General features: G+C 46.7%; 2 protein-coding genes across 2 annotated transcripts; both read right to left on the reverse strand.

Annotated features, from left to right (window-relative positions):
• Positions 1–4214: 4214 nt before the first annotated feature.
• On the reverse strand, positions 4215–11073 carry LOC129345984 (intercellular adhesion molecule 1-like). The gene is made up of 2 exons (XM_055003227.1): positions 10804–11073; positions 4215–4397 (listed from the first exon to the last, which is right to left on the reverse strand). Exons 1-2 carry the CDS (start codon positions 11042–11044, stop codon positions 4303–4305), a joined length of 336 nt encoding a protein of 111 aa, XP_054859202.1. The 5' UTR covers positions 11045–11073; the 3' UTR covers positions 4215–4302.
• An 866-nt stretch (positions 11074–11939) lies between these two features.
• On the reverse strand, positions 11940–20217 carry LOC129346538 (intercellular adhesion molecule 5-like). Its single transcript, XM_055003880.1, has 4 exons — positions 20134–20217; positions 15226–15291; positions 12605–12874; positions 11940–12319 (listed from the first exon to the last, which is right to left on the reverse strand). The coding sequence occupies exons 2-4, from the start codon at positions 15287–15289 to the stop codon at positions 11940–11942; spliced, it is 714 nt and encodes a 237-aa protein (XP_054859855.1). The 5' UTR covers positions 15290–15291; positions 20134–20217.
• Between the last annotated feature and the right edge of the window lie 225 nt (positions 20218–20442).

Here is a 20442-nt window from a genome sequence, read left to right on the forward strand (position 1 = left end):
CTGTACACAGGGCAGGCCTGGAGAAAAAGTGTCCTGCCTCTTGATAGAGGCTGCCTCTCACCACGTTCCTTGGAGGCTGCTCCGTTTGGCAGATAAGCATCTACTGGTGCTCCCTGGCCCTAGGGAGGTTTGCAGGGCTTTCTCAGTCCTGGCCCCAACCTGGTGGAACTCTCTGTGTGTGGAAACTGGGCCCTGCTGGATTTATTATCTTTCTGCCGGGCCTGCAAGACAGAGATGTTCTGCCAGGCAGATGGGGGTTGAAGCGGGCGGGCCAAAAAGCTGGCCTCCTACAGGGGGGGAGTGTTGCCCCCCAGATTGTTGTTATCTGGTAGCTGCCCACCCTGCCCCACAGATATGTCGTAATGCTTGGTGATGTGTAATACAGGCTCGACTGTCCATTTTAGACGTTACTATACTAACTGATATGTTTTAATCTATTTTATGCGATCTGTTTTTATTGTATTTATTACTGCCTGTGATCTGCTCTGAGCCTGCTTGTGGGGAGGGTGCAGAATATAAACTGAATAAAATAAAATACACATTGACCAAATTATGTTATTTAGCTCTACATCGTGAAAAGCTTCAGCTACCCATTTCTACGTTTCTAGGGCATTTTTCTCCCAGTCTGCAGGCAATCCTGTAGGAGACGGCTGCAGGCAGGAAGCTTTCTGCTTGAGAACAAAACAAGAGGGACATGCAGCTCCCCAGGAGATGCCGGCGTCCTTTCCACCAATGAGGGACAGTAATATCCAAGTCCAGGGTAGAACTTGGATGCAAAATGTGGGAATGAGCACAGAGACAGAAACGTTAGCATAACGTATCCCCCTTGAATGCCAGCTTAAAACTGAGAAATCCCTCAATTTCTGCCTGATCTGACTGCTGGGTGGGGCTGGGCCTGATCTTTTCACCCCCACCCCAAAAAAGAGGCACAATAGGGGATGGTGGCTGGGGGGGGGGCTGTGATTAGTGTTTCGTGGCAGTGCGCTTTCGGTGCTACAACTGTGCCCATGTCTGTCACAGTTGGCTTGGTGAAACCAGATTGTAAGTCACAAAAGGCACTGTCCAAGGCCCCCTGGCCTTCTCATTTTGACTAACAGCATCCAATGATAGGATCCCACAATCATGTTCATAGAGGTTCTATATCAAGCCCCCTCCCTTTTTTTGGTCAAAGCTAAGTCCTTTGGAAGCCCACAGACTTATGAGGGTGCATATCCTTAAACTTAAGAGTCTTCCACACAGGTTATCAGCCCTGAGTTGAATGCTTTTGGGAAGCAGGATTTTTTTCCTGCTTCCAGTCCCCACAGCACAGCATTTGTGGATCTCTGGGGCGTTCACCGGCTTTTCTTCAGTGTTTCTCCAACCTGCTTTCCTTCAATGTTTTTGACAAATCGCAGTAAATGTTTTCTCATTGCTGGTGCAGGTTTCTCTGCAGCCTCCTTGCTCCAGTCCCCCAGACGTGGCCACCTTCTGCTTCCTGGACCAACAGGGCTTTTCCAATTAAAAAATCAGCACAAGAATATCATTATATTGATATACTGTTGTAATGATAGATACAGTAGGCTCTCTGAATTCAGCTTTCATTTATTTTAGAAGAAAGTCTCTAGCCCCTTCCCTTGAGGAAGGGCAGGGAAGGAAAAACATAGAGAACCTGCTATACCTGTTGTTACTTGTTTGTTTGTTTATGACATTTATAGTCCGCCTTTCTCACTGAGACTCGAGGCGGATTACACAGTGTGAGATTAGTACAGTCAGTATCAGGAACATTTCCATAAACAATGTGACATGGTAAATAGATACAAGTTTACAAAGACATAGCATTACCAAGAATCCGATACAGAGTTGAAGAAATGCTGAAACAGAACATAAGCAACTCTAGGACTGACATTAGACAACATGATCAGGTAGCACATAGGAGCACATATTTAAAGCAACAGATAGTACAAAAGGCAACATAGTGGTGAAGTCTATGGTCCCTAACTCACAATGGTATATTGACATTATAATATTCTAGTACTGAATTTTTTAAAAAAAATTCCAAAAACCCCTGTTGGCTGTGTGTGTGTTGGCTAAATCAAAAAGAGTCCAGTAGCACCTTTAAGACTAACCAATTTTATTGTAGCATAAGCTTTCGAGAACCACAGTTCTCTTCGTCAGATGCATGGAGGGCAGAAAGAAACTGGTCAAATATAGAGGAGGAGAGGGGAGGGGAGGAGGAGAGGAGTTGTTTACATCCCCCCTCTCCTCCTCCCCTCCCCTCCCCTCCTCTATATTTGACCACTTTCTTTCTGCCATCCATGCATCTGATGAAGAGAACTGTGATTCTCGAAAGCTTATGCTACAATAAAATTGGTTAGTCTTAAAGGTGCTACTGGACTCTTTTTGATTTTGCTACTACAGACTAACATGGCTAACTCCTCTGGATCTATGTGTGTTGGCTGTGTGGGTTGTGGGTGTTGTGAGTGTGGGGCCATTTCCAGGAGATTAGGGCAGGGAAACTGTAGGGAAACCTGCCACGTGGAAGCCCTCTTGTGCAGCCCCACCAGCAATGGGGAAACCCTGAAATCCCTTCCCTGTACAGAAGATACCTCAGTGGCAACAGCTCCATGGGGTTGCGGGTGGTGGGGAAACCCTTCCCAGATGGCTTTGAACAATGTTGCACTGGACTGAGTTTGCCTATGGGGGCTATTAGAGGAAGATTGGCATCATGTACATGCCTTGAACCATTTAGATGTGCTTTGCTCACAGCTGTTGCTGCCGCAGGAGCAGAATTTAGGGAGCAAAAATGGCTCTCTCCATTGCAGCGCAGATTTGCCACTCAGGTGCCCCCCCCCCCGCCCCACATCATGACTGGCATGTCCTAAAACGATAAAGAGCTAGTCAATTACTTGGCTGTAAAGAAGGTTTTGGTGCAGGCAGCAATATTCTAGTCTGGCCTCCCAGCTAAATAAAGGGGTCTCCCTTTGGGTGAATTTTAGATCACTGAAATGGCTGGAATGCATTTGTATAAATAACTTTTCTGCATGCCCATCAATGAACCCAGAAGCCTAATACAAACTTTTAAAACTGTCCATTTCTTGGCACATTTAACACCACCTTTCTGCAATTCACACGTCCACAGCAATAGCAGGGAAGAGTCTGAAAAGCGCTCTCAGCAGCACATAGTCTAAGCCTCTTCTCTCACTCCGGGCTCAAGACCGGTGAGTAGGATACAAGAATTCTTCATAGAAATCACATTCCCCCCCCCCGCTCCGGAATCCTCCAGTTCCACCTTTGTACAAATTTGTGCTCAAAACTCCCAAAGGAAAACCTCCTTTTCTGGCACTGAAAGGATAGGAGGTCAGTTGGCAAGGCAGCCCTGTTATATCCACCAAAGATGTCTCATTTGATTCAATTCATCCAAGGGGCAAACACACAGTCTGTGAATCACCCTGCCTTTGAAACGTATCATTGTCCATTAAAGCTCTTCTGAGACAATATCAACAAGCTCTGGCCATTGTGTGTTTCCTGGTTATGCACAAAGCTTCCAAATGATGAACTACACAAAACAAATTGTGAACAGATGGCTAGCCTAGGAAAATGCATCAAGAGGATTTATGACACTTTGGATACAGGCATCCATAGGTTTTCCCTGTCCCGTCTCAGCGCTCTTTGGGAGTCTCACTTTGTATGGCAGTTAGATCCTTCCACCTGCTGTTTTAGTTGAACTTGCAGAATTTCTAAAATCAGTCTTAGAACCGGCACGTGCTGCAGTTTTCTGGCTGGGTCATTGTCTCCCTTCCTGCTTACTGATGCACACGGATACATGTGCACATCGATTAAATTGCAGCAGCAAAGGGAATGTTGATGTGATTGCACATGCATTGTTTGAATCAATGCACTCCGGCCTTGGAATGCATTTGTATCCTGTAATGGCGGAGAGTGCCCTGAAGTCATAGTTGACGTATAAGTGGGGTTTTCATGGCACAAGGTATCCTGTAAAATGGAGTGAAGTTTGGATGGAAAGAAGAATGCCGAGGTATCCCTGGGTGCTGGGATATCTGGCTGGTGCATCTCAAGTGGAAGGCTGAGGGTACAAGACTGCCCCAGTTGTGCAGTAGGCTAAAGTGAAGTACCGGAGGCAGTGGTGTTTCTACCCCCCCTCCCCCCGTCTTTTGTAGGGGCTCCAGATTCAGCTAGACCACAGTTCTGATTTTTCTTTTTCATCTTTCCATGTCATTTTCCCACCTGCAAAGTGTTTTGCAGATTCCTCATCTGAGTCACTGTACGAAGCTTTTCCAACTCACTGTGGCTTGATTCGCTCTGCTATTTCCTGGTACAGCTGGAATAGACGCAGATTCCCAACAGTGTGATAGCTAGCGTGGTTATCGAGACAATGGCCACAATGATCCCTGTATAGTCTGCAAATGAGGAGGGGAAAGAAGGGGGGTTACTGGTAAAATATCTGTATCATAGTAGGGGAAGCACAAATGACGATCGTATCAACAAACTGGATCGAAGTTCTTTGGGAAAGTAAAGAACAAAGCGTCTCATCTATGCTCAGCGAAAGTGGGTGTCAGAGTGTCAGTTTGCTAGTCAGTTCTCAAGCAAAAGCTACGCCATGTTCTCATGTTATAATCCGTAGTTGTTTAGTTCTCTCCCTCCAGGCCCAGGTGCTGCCCGAGCCGCATATATTCATGGGAGCGAAGAATCCTTATCAACCCGTTCCGGCCGACCTTGACGTCCTCACCTTCCCAGGCCTTCTAGACAGGACTAAGGGGGGGAGGCTGGGAATGGGTGTTTGAAGTGTTGTTACTTTCATTTTGTGTGTCATTCTCAACAAAGCTTTCATTCAGCCAAGGCTTTTCTAGTCCTTGGAATATGGCTACTTGTATCCTGAGCATTGTCTTTCAATAAACCTTTTGGAATCAAGGAACTTTGTGCTTCTTGCAGAAGGGGGGAGACGAACTCTATATAACTGGGATTCCATAGTCTGACAGTGGGACTCCTATTTCTCTGTTAAAAGCTGTTCTCTTCCCAAGACAACAGAATTTACAGAAAAATGGCTTCCGTTCTTTGAATATATTACTGCAAATGATGTACAACCAGAAAATCAACTGTACCAAACATTCATTTTATAAAACCAGTACGTTGCTAAACAAACACTGTCTGTGAAGACATAACGGCCCATCACCAAACACAAAACAACAAAGTCTGAGTTATAAAGATGTATTACAATACCTTACCCTCTGAAGATCCACTAAAAAGTCCAAAATTACAAAAAACAAATGATTTGCCAGAAACCTAATCAATACTTAGAACACTACAAAATGTAAACCAGATACCCGTAAATGAAAATAGACACTAACAAAGTACCTTTTAAAAAAGAACAAAAAGGCTATTATAAAAGTTATATTTGTTGTTAAGGAAATGTTATATCTATAGTAGAGATGGGCATGAAATGGGGAAAAAACCGAAATGAGAATTTCGAGTTTCGTCGCATTCCACAAATCACAAACTTCCACGAATTGTCCCATTTCACGATATGATTCGTTTGTTTCATGATTCATCAGAAACCGGGGCACTTCAACAGTCCCTTCATACCCAGAGATGCCAAACTTGCAGGGAGACTTCAGCAGGCTCTCTTCCACCCACCCTCCCAGTTTGGCCAAAATTGCAAAACGTTGATCGGGAGGCGGTCAACAGGAAGGGTGGGAAGTGCTGCCAGAGTGCTTGACGGACATGGTGCCTGGGACTTGCTGAGTCAGGAGGATGACAAAGGATTACTGGCCACGGTGTGGCGCTGGGCTGGGAAGACAGAATAGGGGTGGACTGTAGGCATGGACAGTGCCAAGAGTTTGGGATGTGGAGTAGCTGGATGTTTCTCCAAACCCCTGTCATTCATCTTGAGATGTGCCCTAACGGGCACCCACTGCTTCTTTCAGATGGGTTCCCACCCCCTCCTCATGGGCCCAGGAGGCAGTCATCACACTGGACCACCTCCCTTCTGTCCCCTCAGTGCTACGGGCTTGGGGGTGCCCAAGAGGGCACCCACCATTTGCGAAAGATGGGTTCTGTCAGTGGCCGGTGGTCACTGACTCCAAGGGGACAACCTCCTGCAGGGTAGCCTGCCTGGATGTTCCACTCCCACCCGCAGCACCCTCGGTGCAAGTCTTCTTGCTCGAGGTGGACTCTCATTCCCCCTCCTCTTCTCTCTGATCAGAAGCCCTCTTAGTCCACCCACCAGATGGTTCACATGGCTCCAGAGGCAACAGGCTCGGGTGGTGCCTCTGCAGATACAAGCGGAGGGCAGGTGATGAGAGGTGCTTAGGTTCACACAGCCCCTACACACCATGGCATCGCAGGAACAGCACCACACTGTACAGGGCTGTTGGGAAGTGTCTGGAAGTGCTGCCAGAGTGCCTGACTGAAACAGCGACCGGGAATTGGTGGGTCAGGAGGAGGACAAAGGATTACCGGCCGTGGTATGGTGCTGGGCCAGGAAGATGGAGTGAGGGGCGGACTGCAGGCAGGGACAGTCCCAAGAATTTGGGATGTGGTGGAGCTGGATGTTTCTCCCAAACCCTGCCATTCATCCTGAGATCCCCCCTCATCATCTTCCTCAAAAACGCTGAGGTTATCCACTTCCACTCTTGCCAGTGGTGAGACCTGTTCTCTGTCCTCCACAGCCCCCGCAGGCAGACCTACAGTAAGAGTCTCTGGTGCCTCCGAGACCTCCCTCCCCACTATTGCTGCACACCGATAGGCAACATGGAGAAGCTTTACACTTCTTCACCCCACGACCACCCTTGCCCTCCATTCTACGCCTCATAGTGCTGCACACAGAAATAATTTGGAAACAAAAGAAACAAGAAAACTTTGAGAAGTTTGAGCCCTCAGGCAAGGGACCCAGAAAGCTTGGCCCCCGAGCCAGGCAGTGCCCTGAAACTGGGCTTGGGGGAAGAGCCCCTAAACACCACAATGACATCTGCCCAGGTGGGAGAGGCGCTCTAAATAAAAACAACATGCAGAAAATAGGTGCACAATACACGAGTGAGAAGCACCAAAGAAGTGCACAATAAGAGAGAGCGCAAACAGAAGAGTGAGGCTCTCAGGCGAGGAACCCATAAAGCTGTGCCCCAGAGCCAAAAACAAAGAATAAGCCGTGTAAAGCTTAGTTAAATTTTTATACCACTATCAGTCAACAATCATCAATGATGATGATTGGTTCAGTCATCAATGATGATTATTAAGGTTCAATCGTCAATGAACCTTAATTAGGAAGAAAATGTGTCAAGTGGTACATCTACAAATGAAAATTATATATGGAAGGCAAAGCATCAGAAAAGTCAATATCACTTTAACACAACCATAGTTAAAGTGCAAAGTGCCATGTAAACATGTGTAATATTCCTATGTTTATACCAAGTGCTAATGCCTCTTCCTAACAAATGTAGAATATAGTACCACAAATTATTTAACAGTTAATCCAAACTTATTTCTCAGATGGTGCAGACAATTCCAGTCTAAACATAATTTATCAAGTCTATATCAACATTTATACTCTACTTGAGAGTAAGTTTTACTGTTACCCCAATATTAATCTATATTTTTCAAACATCTTAATATTTAAACGCTTCATTGATGATTGATGATTTATCACCATTAATAAGGATGTAGTACTGGATCTGTGTCATTGGATGAACACGGTTGATCCCAATATTCAATTTACATGGACTTTCAGTGAGGTTGCTGTTAATTATTTGGACGTCACGTGACTATTTTATTATTCTTTGTTTTTGGCTTTCTACGGTGATACTCTTTCATTTAGGGCCCCAGAGCCAGGCAGTGGTCCTGAGACTGGGCTTGGGGGGAGAGCCCCTAAACACCACAGAGACACTTGCTCAAGTGGAAGAGGCGCTCTAAATAAAAATAACATTCACAAAATAGGTGCACAATACAAGAGTGAGATGCACCAAAGAAGTGCACAATAAGAGAGAGCGCAAACAGAAGAGTAAGGTCCTCAGGCGAGGAACCCACAAAGCTGGGCCCTAGAACCAGGCAGTTGCCCTCAGACAGGTGTGTGTGTGTGGGGGGAGCCCTAAACCATCACACAGACACCTGCCCAGGTGGGAGAGGTGCTCTAAATAAAAGTAAAATGCACAAAATAGGTGCACAATAGAGTGAGATGCACCAAAGAAGCACACAATAAGAGAGAGAGAGCAAATAGAAGAGTGAGGAACCTACAAAGCTGGGCCCCAGAGCCAGGCAGTGGCCCTGAGACTGTGTGGGGAGCCCTAAACCACCACACAGACACCTGGCCAGGCGGGGCAGGTGCTCAAATTAAAATTAAAGGAACCAAAAGAGTGAGAGACCTCAGGCGAAGGAGCCACAAAGCTGGGCCTCAGAGCCAGGCAGCGGCCCTGAGACTGGTGGCGGGGAGAGCCCTAAACCACCACACAGACACCTGCCCAGGTGGGAGAGGTGCTCTAAATAAAAGTAAAATGCACAAAATAGGTGCACAAAACAAGAGTGAGATGCACCAAAGAAGTGCACAATAAGAGAGAGAGGAAACAGAAGAGTGAGGCCCTCATGCGAGGAACCCACAGAACTGGGCCCCAGAGCCAGGCAGTGGCCCTGAGACTGGGCTTGAGGGGAAAGCCCCAAAACCAAAACCAAAGGAAACAACAAGAGTGTGGGCTCTCAAAAGTGCAGAGAAAGAATTAAGAAGAAACAAAGATAAGCAAAGAAAAAATAAGGGAGGCCTCAGTCAAGCTAGGCCCCAGAGCCAGGCCTGAGACTAGGGTGGGGTGGAGGAAAAAAGGCACCCTCACCCAAAGACCTTCCCAGCAACGCCAAGAGCTGGAAACAGGCTTTTCTGTCTCTTTTAAAGCAGCAGCAGCAGCCAAAAGCTCAATTCCACTCTCTCTCACCCCAATCCCAACAACAGGTCCTCCCTCTTCCTCTGTTTACTGGGACTGAAAAGCATGAGGCAGAGAGCTCTCCCTTATATAACAAGCGCTCACATAGAGCAGAACAGGAGGTCTGTGGTTGGCAGACAGATCTGCCTAACAGGGTTTGGAGGGATAAGATTGGTGTTCCCATGGCTACAGAAGGCTCATCTCCTCAGTTGCCTAGGGGATTAACCCCCCTGCTCCTCACTATATAGGGCAGAATGGAAGCTCTCCAGTTGGCAAGGAGAGCTGCCTATCAAGTTTAAGTGGGCTAAGGCTGGAGTTTCCAATGTCAACAAAAGGTCTCGCTTTGTACCAGTATTCCTGGCAATGACCTGTTGGAGTCGTGAACTTGTGATCCGCTAATAAAGAGTTTTAACTCATACAGCCTGGTCTGATGCAGTGAAGTATCGGGGGGGGGGGGTGTCACCCGGCAGGACCTGACAATCTGTCCCTCCACCTTTTTGTTTGCTGGGACACCAACATATTCAGCAACATATGTTGCAGTTTTTCAGTGCTAATGCCAAAAAGGCTGCCTACCCCCAGGGTTAAACCATGCAAACCTATGACTTCATTTAGGGCAGCTGGCAGAAATTCTTTAATCAATGCCTTTTGGAGTTACTGCGTTTTTGTAAGACTGCATAAAAGAGAGAGGGGGGCAACTTTCCCCAGCTGGTGGGGAGGATGGGGCAGGTCAAGGGGAATGTCAGTGCACACGCTACCCAAGACATGGTTTTAATAGGGCACTATGGATTTTGAAGGCAGAGGTCTGTTCTCGGGGCATGGATGGAATGGCATTGCACACTGCCATACAAGATCATGTCTTGAGTCCTGTGTTCAGTTTAACAACAGACATGATTTGGGATTTCGCTTTCCAGAGCAAAGGAAATTTCACTGTTGTAGACACGAGATTCTTTCCGGTTTGGGTTGGAGCCCTGACCTTAATGACCTGGGTGAGCCTGATCTTGGCAGATCTCAGAAGCTAAGCAAGGTCGGCCTCGGTTAGTAATTGGATGGGAGATCTCCAACAAAGACCAGGGTTGCAGAGGCAGGCAATGGCAAACTACCTCTGTTAGTCTCTTGATGTGAAAACCCCGCCAGGGGTTGCCATAAGTCAGCTATGACTTGAGGGCACTCTCTACCACCAAATGAAGTAAATAAATTAACCATCTGTCAAAGATGCCTGAAATAATTTTTGCCGGCAAAAAAAATGTAGTTGCTTTACAGATCACGTCTGGTGCTTTTTCTTACTCTTTTTGAATACAGTTTCAGATCATTGGCTAATGACAATATCCGGGATCAGAGTTCTTCTCCATTAAAACCTTTAAAACAGCAAACTAAGAAACAGAATCAGAGTAAGGCAGAGTCCGACCAAGAAGGGAAGGAGAGAACAAGGGCCCAAAGGCTGCTGTTTATTTTGCTGTCGGTAGGGTTACCAGCGTCCAGGTAGGACCTGGAAATCCCCTGGAATGACAACTGATTTCCAGGCAACAGGGATCAGTTCCCCTGGAACAAATGACTGCTTTGGAGGGTGGACTCTATGACATTATACCTGATGAGGTTCCTCACCTCCCCAGTTTGGGTTGGGGCCCTGACCTGGATGGCACCAGTGAGCCTGATCTTGGCAGATCTCAGAAGCTAAGCAGGGTTGGCCTTGGTTAGTAATTGGATGGGAGACCTCCAACAAAGACCAGGGTTGCAGTGGCAGGCAATAGCAATCCACTTCTGTTCGTCTCTTGTCATGAAAACCCTACCAGGGGTTGCCATAAGTCAGCTATGACTTGAAGGCACTCTCCACACCCACCATAATACAGTTTGGGTTGGGAAACCCGAAGGCAGATTTATACATGCAAATTACAGTTGTGATACTTACAGTACACATTTACTTTCTCCTTTGCCGTTTTGGTCACTGGCCCCAGAGAAACTGTGCATTTCAGGGTGTGGCTTCCCGCTACGGAGGACGAGACCTGAGCCTGGGCCCGTGCCACATCCCCCCGCACAGTCACACTGAGGTTCAATCTCTCCTCAGCAAAAATCATTTCAAACTGGGCCTCTTCGGCTGGAAAAACCCCAGTCACTTCACAGGTCACCATCTCTGAGGTGTTCACGTCCATGTAGTGTAAAGGTCTCAGCTGAGGATTCACTGGAAAATCTGTCAGTGTAAGAGAAACATGTTAGCTATTCAAAGAACAATGTGTCAACAGAATAACACCAACACTTAGAATTTTTACAGCACTCTGGCCCAGTTCTAAGCAAATATTACCATAGACATACTACAATAAACTGGGCAGGAACACTGTTTTTGCAGAGTGGAAGAGGAAGGTGGAATACACACTTTCTCTCACATTTGCTCACACTGGTGAATGTGAAAGGCCCAGTGGACAGATGCTATCCATTTTAACAAGACAAACTTTGTGTTGAGCCAGAATAGGGAATCTTTCTATACTGAGCAGATCCACCTCTGATAATTCTCCAGGAATGTACAGAGGAAATAATAATAATAATATTAACATTTGATTTATATAACACCCTTCAGGACAATTGAACACCCACTCAGACAGTTTGCAAAGTGTGTTATTATTATCCCCTCAACAATCGCCCTGTGAGGTGGGTGGGGATGAGAGAGCTCTGGAAGAGCTGTGACTCACCCAAGGTCACCCACTGGCTTCAAGTGGAGGAGTGGGGAATCAAACCTGGCTCTCCAGATTAGAGTCCTGCCGCTCTTAACCACGACACAAAACTGGCTCTTATGCACACTTCCAGCCCTCCGAATAGGGGCAAGGGGAGATGAATAGCGTGCAAGAGTTCGTACGTGGCACTAGAGCATGCATCTCCCTGGCATTTCCCCTTGGATATGCCACAGAAATGTCTTTCTCTCCTCCATTTCACAGGCAGAAAAACTGATGGCAAAACAGAGGCCAAAGAACCTGAACAGCCACCACATGAAAAGCCGTCCCTTTTAGACCATGCCAACCTATGGCTTTATTTCAGCCAGTCACCAGAAATTCTTCAGCTGATACTTTTGGGTCTGGTTGCACTTTTGCCTTGCAAAGAACTGGACGTGAACTCATCCACAGTCTCCAGCGATTGGTTGAGAGAGGCCTGTCCAAAGAGCTGCCCTTCCGGCCGCAAATCCAGGGCCGCATGGCAGCTGATTTCCTCCCCACGGTCAGCCTGCTGAGCAGTTACAATGTGGGTCACCACAACATCACTGGCTTCGCGTGCAGCGTGCTTCTCAAAAGTCTGCAGGTGCAGTCTCTTCCCCCCTTGGAGGAAGGCCACAGACAGGTTGCGGATGGGGGCCACGCTGGAAACCCGGCAGGTCAAGGTGTAGTTCTTTCCCACCTCCATCACTGGCACCGGATCCAGCTCTACAAGCTCTGGCACTCCTGCAAGGGTGTGAAAAAGAGACCAGTCTTCATCGGGTAATGGAACAGGGAAGAGAAATGCAAAGGAGTGAACTTCCTGTTTCTCTTCCTAAAGCAGAGAAGGGAAAAATAGGCAGTGTGGTGTGATGGGTAGAGTTTTGATCCGCTGGACCCAAATCTTATTCTTTTACTGCAGACCAACATGGCTCCCCACCAGAAACTGTCCTGACGCTCCAGTGGGTTACTTCCGGCTTACTTCGAGGCAAGCAGATTCCAGAAAAGCCATCCCCTCCATGGCTTACTTACGGTAAATGGTGAAGTTCACACGATGGGGCTTCATCTCAAAATCACCACAGTCAAAATAGCACCAAGGTGTGGGCTCCCAGCGGCTGATGTTGACAAGCCTGAAAGCTCTCCACGTGGGTCCTTCTCCTGCGGCCTCTCTCTTTAGGTGGGTCTCTAGGCCACCATCACGGATGTCTTTGCAGTTGGTACTGCAGTTTACCACCACGGAGCTTCCAAATTCCACTACAGTTTTTTCCATCCAGGTACTTACAAAGGGTTTCTCTTGAGCCTCTAAAAGCACAAACACATGCCACTTGAGTTTTCTAACCAACGTCATTTACACATGAAAAACACTTACAGCTTGTATAAAAATTCAGTCCTGAAAGGGAATATAAAACGGTGAAATTATGGCGGAGGAACATAAACAAGAAGAAAGGGTGAAGAAAATGTGCTTGAAGTTGGATCTGCGTTGGGGAGGGGTTGGTTCTTCCTTTTCCCTTTGAACAGTGAGTGACTCACTTTGAGATGATGAAGAGGAACCTCTACCACTCTTTATCCTCCCCCTTTCCAGAAACAGCTTGGCCTGATGTTGGAATATCTGTGACTGGATCATCCCAGCAATTGCAGCCAATCAATCGATCTATTGACCGACCGACCGACTGACCAACCAACCAATAGCAGCCACATGGGAGCTGAGTTTTGAGTTTCTCAAGGCCTTTCTCACCAAAGTGGTCTTGGATCTTCATTTAACCAGACACAACCTTTTCATTAGAGCTGATTTTGGCTGAATCCACACATCTCAAGTTTTCCGCTTTTTTTCCACCCATTATTCGCTTCTCAGAGGGCTGTTCACATACTCTTACCTCAATCCCGCCATTCTTTCGCATTGCGCCTCAGACAAATTTGTCATGCGTTCAAACGCTTCTCTTGCGCGGTTCTCACCGTGGATGTGAACAAATAGAAGCGTTTCACAAGGAACCCCCCCCCCTTCAAACCACCCCACTTCCGTGTTTGCAGCCTTTCCGGAACACCATCCCTCTTTGCCGTGCAATTATCAAGCTTTTCCACTCTCTCCGCAGCATGCCTGCCTGCCTGCCCTTTCCCTTTTCATTTTTTTAAAAAGGGGACTTTCCCAGCATTGTTGCACAATCCCGGCCATAAATCTTAATCGGGGTGCTCCAAAATCCCCGCGGAGACATCAAGGGGTGGCGTCATTTCCATTTCCGTGTCATTTTTAGGATGCCAAACAGTCAGAAATATCAGTGGCTGTTAAAATTAATTTTTTTTTAACTGTTGAAATTACCGTTATAGCGGAAATCCATCATCCTAACATTACATTCAAGCATCAAATAATTAGTCTGCCCATTTGGAGAGTTTAGATCACCCCCACCTTAAATATCAGTTCAAATTAGCCCACCAGAATAATGGTCCAATGGATTTCAAAGAAGAAGGCATAGAATAACATTAACCAATCACAGGCATCATAGGGGTGTGGCCTCGCCATAGCAATTTAGCAAAAACCCCACTATAGTGGAAATCTGATGAAAAAATGGGGGGGGGGGGAATGAACGTGATGTCGTCATCGGCGAGATCGGATCTAAACCCGCCCCGTATTGCGTGATTCTACCAGGGATGTGGACGAAGTATAGCACCAGGCAGCGGCAGTAAGAGAAGGGATGTGAACACAGACTGGGACATTGCGGGATAGAATCCAGCGCGATTAATGCACATGAAAAGCGGAAGGTAGAGAAGTGTGGATTCGGCCTTTGTATCGAACTAAATTTTAATTGATTGAAACATGATCCTTTAAGGAAAAAGCCTTTGTGTTAGTTTCACTTTTCACTTGTTAAGCTGGCTTCTGGTTGCGGCTAGTTATGGCCCAGGAGGGCCCAGACGAGGCCTTGCCTATGTTCAATAAAGTTCTGAGCTGCTTTGGTACTGGATGCTGTGGAGTTATTACAACTAGAAGTGAAGAAAATCAATAAAATGCCAGCACATCTGTCCCCTGGGGTGTTGGGCTCTGTCAATGGTGATAACAGTTTGACTGAGTGAGGGACACTCCCTTGCAACAGAGAGAGAAGCTGCAAAGGAGACATGTTCCAAAAGTGGAAGTAGCCGGGCCAGTTGCAGTGGAGGATCCTCTTTGCACTGTTTATTATATCCTTGCTTTTTCACTCATAAGAGTTTACACTTCAGGAACCCCCAAGCGATGTCTGTCTGTCTGTCTGTCTGTCTGTCTAGTCCACACAACTGGAAGCCACCATGGCACAAGCACGCTTTGGTTAGGGCTGCCAACTCTGGGTTGGGAGTTTTGCTGGGGGAGCCTGCTGAGGGTTGGGTTGGGGAGGAAAGAGCTCAGCAGGGATATGACGCCATGGAGTCCACCTTCCAAAGCTGCCCTGTTCTCCATGGGAACTGATCTCAAGGGGTCTGGAGATTGGTTGCAATTCCAGGAAAACACTAGGCCCCTCCCTCCTGGAGGTTGGTAACCTGTCTTTGTGCCAAGGAGGTTGTTAAGGTAAAATTAGGTGCTTACACTTGGGTTGATCCAGTGATGTCTGTAAACAGGATCTCAGACTCTGGCCTGGAAAGGCTTGGCCTAGATTTAGCTCTGCTGATAGACTCAGTTTCAGGACACTTACCTGGGAGAGCAAGGAGAGTCACAGTGGACCATAGAAAGCCAACGCACAGCTGCCACGGCCACATGACTGGTAAGAAACAGAGAGAAACTGGTTTTAATTCTCAAAGACTGCCTTTGAAGCCTAAAGAAGAAACTCCAGTGATGCCCCCAGGCTGTATTCTCTGCTTCAGCCCGCTAGAGAGGGCTATGAACGAGACACGAGGAATGAACGAGTCCATTCCTGTAACTTTAAAGATGCAACTTCACTATGAATTTTAATATTTATTTTCTTCATTTCTGCCCCATCTTTCTTCCCAGTGGAGGCCCAAAGTGGCTTACATTGCCCTCCTCCCCTCCATTGTATTCACACAACAACCCTACCAATCGTCATGGCTTTCTCCCAGGCTTGCTAGCCTGCACCCTCTGCTGCTGCTCAGCTGGCCAATGGGGGATGAAATGGCGGACTTACCTGCTCACCATGGGCCCTTCCAGGAAATGCCATGACATTGCCAGTGATGTGATGACATCACTTCCTGTACACGTGGAAGTGACATCATCACATCACCATGTGAAGCCCTGGTATTTTGGCAAAAACCATAGACTTTTTGTGCAAATACCAGAGCAGTTCCAGCAAGGTGGAAGCATAATGACATCACGAACAGGTGTGACATCATTACATCACCCCAATGTGCGCTCACTTACGCACACAGGTGGCTAACCCTCGCAACCCGCAATCCCCCCACCCCCTCTGGTTATAGGGTTGCCAGGTCACCTGAACCTCCCAGTGGGAGTGGGAGACCTGGCACTTACCTGCTTGATTTTCTTTTGCACGTAATTGGCAGGTGTGATTACAAGGATAGCCAGATCCCTCTCCCCTTCCAGCAGGATGTGGTGGTGGGGGGGAGACCTGGTACCTACCTTGTGTGCTTATGTGTCTCTCTTTGCACGTGTGCTTTGTGCACACGTGCACAATCATGCCACTTCCGGGAGTGACATCATCGCGCTGGCTGTGCAAGTGCTCCTGCGCTCCACTCAGGGCTGATTTGGCCTATTTGGGGCCAAAATCAGTCATAAATGAAGTATGGGAGTGCTCACATGGCAGGTGAAATGACGTCACTCACAGAAGTGACGTTAACGCAACCCCCCCCCCCCCCAGGAGCACCACACTTGTTTCTGGAGTACTTGCCAGTGGCAGCTGACCTCCGGGAGGCTTGCCACTTCCTGCCAATCGCTGGCTGATCGGCGGCCAAGGAGGCAAACCCCTGGGAGTACCTGGGGACCTAGTGATGATGTCACTTCCTGACATGATGTCATCATGCCCGTGGGGAGCGCACCCGTGGCACGCTGGCCCAGGAGGCTTCTTGCCTCCCGGGCCTGATCCCTGGGGCCTTTCCCTCTGTTGGCCAAGTGAGTGGTAGTGGGGGGCAGAGGCTGGGAGCAGGGGATCCCCACCCCCACTGGGGAACTGGCAGCCCTAGTTGTTGCCAGGGGTAACCTGGCAAGGCTGCTTTCCCCAAGGAACCCTTGGAGTTCTGTGCAAGAACAGAGAAGTCTTTGTTCGAATCCCCGGCTTCTAGGGCTGGTTCTACAGCCAAACCACCAAGGCAACTACATTGAGGCCCCCTGTGATTGGGGTGCTGATAGGGTTGCCAGCTCCAAGTTGGGAAATTCCTGGAGATCTGGGAGGTGAAACCTGGAGAAACCTGGAGAAAGTGGGGTTTGGGGAGGGAAAGGAGGACCTTGGCATGGCAGAATTCCATAGAGTCCACCCCAAAAGTAGCCATTTTCTCCAGGTGAACTGATCTCTGTGGCCTGAAGACCAGTTGCAATCCCGGGAGATCTCCAGCCACTACCTGGAGGCTGGCAACCCTAGGTGCTGATTCTCTGCAGGGACTCGGGCTGACTCCCAGGCATTCTCCCGGAGTGTACCCCTCTACAAAGAGGTTCCTCCCTGCCAAATTTCAGACAAGTTGGAAAAAGCATCTCCATTTTGTAGCCAATTAAATCCTTCACTTGCTGGGCAGACCCAGAACAGTGTAATAACATCGGGGCATGACTTTTTCCTCCTTGGTTGATTCTGAAGAAGGGTAGGAGAGGGTCTTTCTTTGAATAAAAACTGGGCAAAAAGATCCTCTCTCCTCCTATGTCCCCCTGTGCCAATTATGATCTCCTAGTTACCACCTTCTGGTTGACCTCTGCTTAAGGTTACTTGCTAGGCAAACATGTCCTAGTGGTTGGCATGCTGGATGAGGATCAGGGAGAACCAGATGCAAATTTCAACTCTGTCACTCTCAGTCTAACCTACCTCATCGGACTGTTGTTGTAAGGTTAAGCTGGAGCAGGGGAGAACAATGTTGTAAGCCACTTTCAGTCCTTATTGGGGAGAAAAGTGGCCTATAAATAAAAATAAATATACCAGAGTCCAGTCCTTTTCAGTAGTGGTTCTCACTGTGAGGAATGACTCTCTAAGGAGGTGAAGAGGACTGTGCTAATATGCTTTTAATGGAGTGTCAATGGGTTTTACTATGTATGGTTTTAATCTGAAATTGTAGGCTGCTTTGAGCCATCAGGGAAAATGAGAATAAATATTTAAATAAACTCCGTCCCTCCAGCACTGCCTTTCTGTATTCAGTTAGTTGCAGCTTTTTTCTCCAGTCCAGGTGACTTCCAAAATTGCACATGCTCTATTTTCATTTTATGGAAACAAGAAATGAAGGGTATCCCCACAAAATGTACCAACAGAAAAGAGAGAGAAATTTCTCGTGGGAACCAAACCAAGGATTAATACACTTTTTATATAATATTATAAAGTAATTTCAAAGGCAATTACAAGAAAATTATACAAACTGTTTATGTACAGCCAATAAAGATGTCCAGAAAGTCTATCATCTGTGTGTATTCCTTAATGTGTATTCCTTAATCGCAGTATTATCACGGTGTGCAGATGAGTCTTCACAAAGTCTTCTCATATAAATGCAGCTAAACAGCTTCTCATATGCATACAGCAGGAGAAGATACAGCTGCTGTGACTGTGATACTGGAGACACACGTTTCCACAATAATTATTGATTCAAATACCCTATGCTGTGTGAATACAACAGCTATAAACCACGCCCCTGAAGAAGGGGACGAAATCTGTTTGTAGCCGGCCCCAGATTGGGCGTGGCAATGTATATGGAAAGCTGTTTAGCTGAATTTATATGAGAAGACTTTTGTTGATTACAATCTAAGCTGTATGCATATGAGAAGCTGTTTAGCTGCATTTATATGAGAAGACTTTGTGAAGACTCATCTGCACACCGTGATAATACTGCGATTAAGGAATACACATTAAGGAATACACACAGATGATAGACTTTCTGGACATCTTTATTGGCTGTACATAAACAGTTTGTATAATTTTCTTGTAATTGCCTTTGAAATTACTTTATAATATTATATAAAAAGTGTATTAATCCTTGGTTTGGTTCCCACGAGAAATTTCTCTCTCTTTTCTATTTTCATTTTATAACAGACTTCTCATCCAGTGATTTTTTAAAAAATGCAGATAGGCAGACTTGTGCATAAATATACAAGGATCACCCCATTTAACCCTGGATTTTAAAACATTGTCTGTTTTCCCAGACTTCACTCTAGTCCTCGCCGTTATCTCCTTCCTCCATTATCTACTGTGCTGTCACCATTCCAGAGAGAACTGGTAAACTGTTTTTGTTCTGTGCTTAGCAGGTGCAGCAGAGCTCAGAAGAGCAAGTGAATACATTTTACTTCTGTTTACACAAAATCAAGAAAGGTCTTCCAAAATACCAAGTCAGTGGTTTGCAAAAACTGGAAACTCTCTGCACAGAAATACGTGTTCCTCTTCAGGGGGAACATCTGCTAAACGTTCTGGCTGCAAGACCCCCCTGTCAATTATGTTATCTGTTGAGTCACTTTTCCCCCTTACTCTCTCCCCTCACCGATTACAAACATAATCAACAAGGATCCAGAATGACAGTCTTTTCTGAAAACTTCTGGAGATTACCAAATGTCATGCTTTTAACGTGATATTAAATAACAACAGATTTGTTACACCTTTGATAGCATCCGAAAACATCCTTACCTCCTTCCCTCAGCTAGAAGAGTACCACCTTCTCTAAGATCTGAGAGGGACCTCAGTCAAAATTCTCGAGCGAGAGTCCCAGTTTTCAGGAGACGATCTCCTGTCACCTCCTTCCCCAAAATAATCAATCCTCAACTACCATCTGGGACTTAACAGCCAGCAATTAGTCCAATAAAGGAATAGCTTGCTAGCAGCACAGTATTTTATCCTCCAATTTTAGTTCTGTTTTTGTTTTCTTATTGAGTACTCGTGTTTTTCATTAATTGTATATTGCTTTTATCTCTATGAAAAAGTATGCAAGATGAAATAATGAACAAAAATGTTAGTTTATTTTTAAACTAACAATCCAAATCCTGGAAAAGAGCAAGAGTCCAGTAGCACCTATAAGACTAACAGAATTAGTGGTAGGGTAGGAGCTTTCATGAGCCACAGCTCACAAAATTAATGGTTAGGTAGGAGCTTTCATGAGCCACAGCTCACTTCTGAAGAAGTGAGCTGTGGCTCAAAAAAGCTCCTACCCTACCACTGATTTTGTCTTATAGATGCTCCTGGACTCTTGCTCTTTCCCCCTAATCCAAATCCTGTTACACTCTTTTAAAATTTATATCCTTTCCTTTCTCTGAGAAACTCTCAGGCAACGAACAAGGTTTATCCCATTTTATTCTCCCAAAGGCCTCGGAGGCAGGTTGGCCCCAGGCTGCTCAAGGCACTTCTGCCAGCCTACGTGTGCCATTTTGTTCCCATACCTCATTTTTCACTCCTCCCTAGTTAGAAGATACACACTGGTTTCTTGCCCACACATTTATGCGTACTCTGCACATGCACTCTTACCTCCTACGATGATGACAGAAATGGCCTGGAGGAAGAGAAGCACTTGGGTGCCGAACGGGGCCCACTGAGGCTGGCGTTGTCTCCCTGCGAAGGAGCTGCTGGCAGTAACAGTACGAATGTGGGCCATATAGCCTCCCTGCTGGGTGAAGATAAGCAGACTGGTGTGCCAACAAACTCTTGGGAGGGGTTGATGTACTCACTACTACCAGAGCAAATTGAGCCCTTTGAAGTCCAAGTGATTTCAATGGGAGAGTATAACATGAGCTCAGGGCCAAGCTACACATGACGAAAGACACTTGCCTGGCAAGT

This window comes from Eublepharis macularius, chromosome 19, assembly GCF_028583425.1.
Source record: "Eublepharis macularius isolate TG4126 chromosome 19, MPM_Emac_v1.0, whole genome shotgun sequence".
Lineage (NCBI taxonomy): Eukaryota > Metazoa > Chordata > Lepidosauria > Squamata > Eublepharidae > Eublepharis > Eublepharis macularius.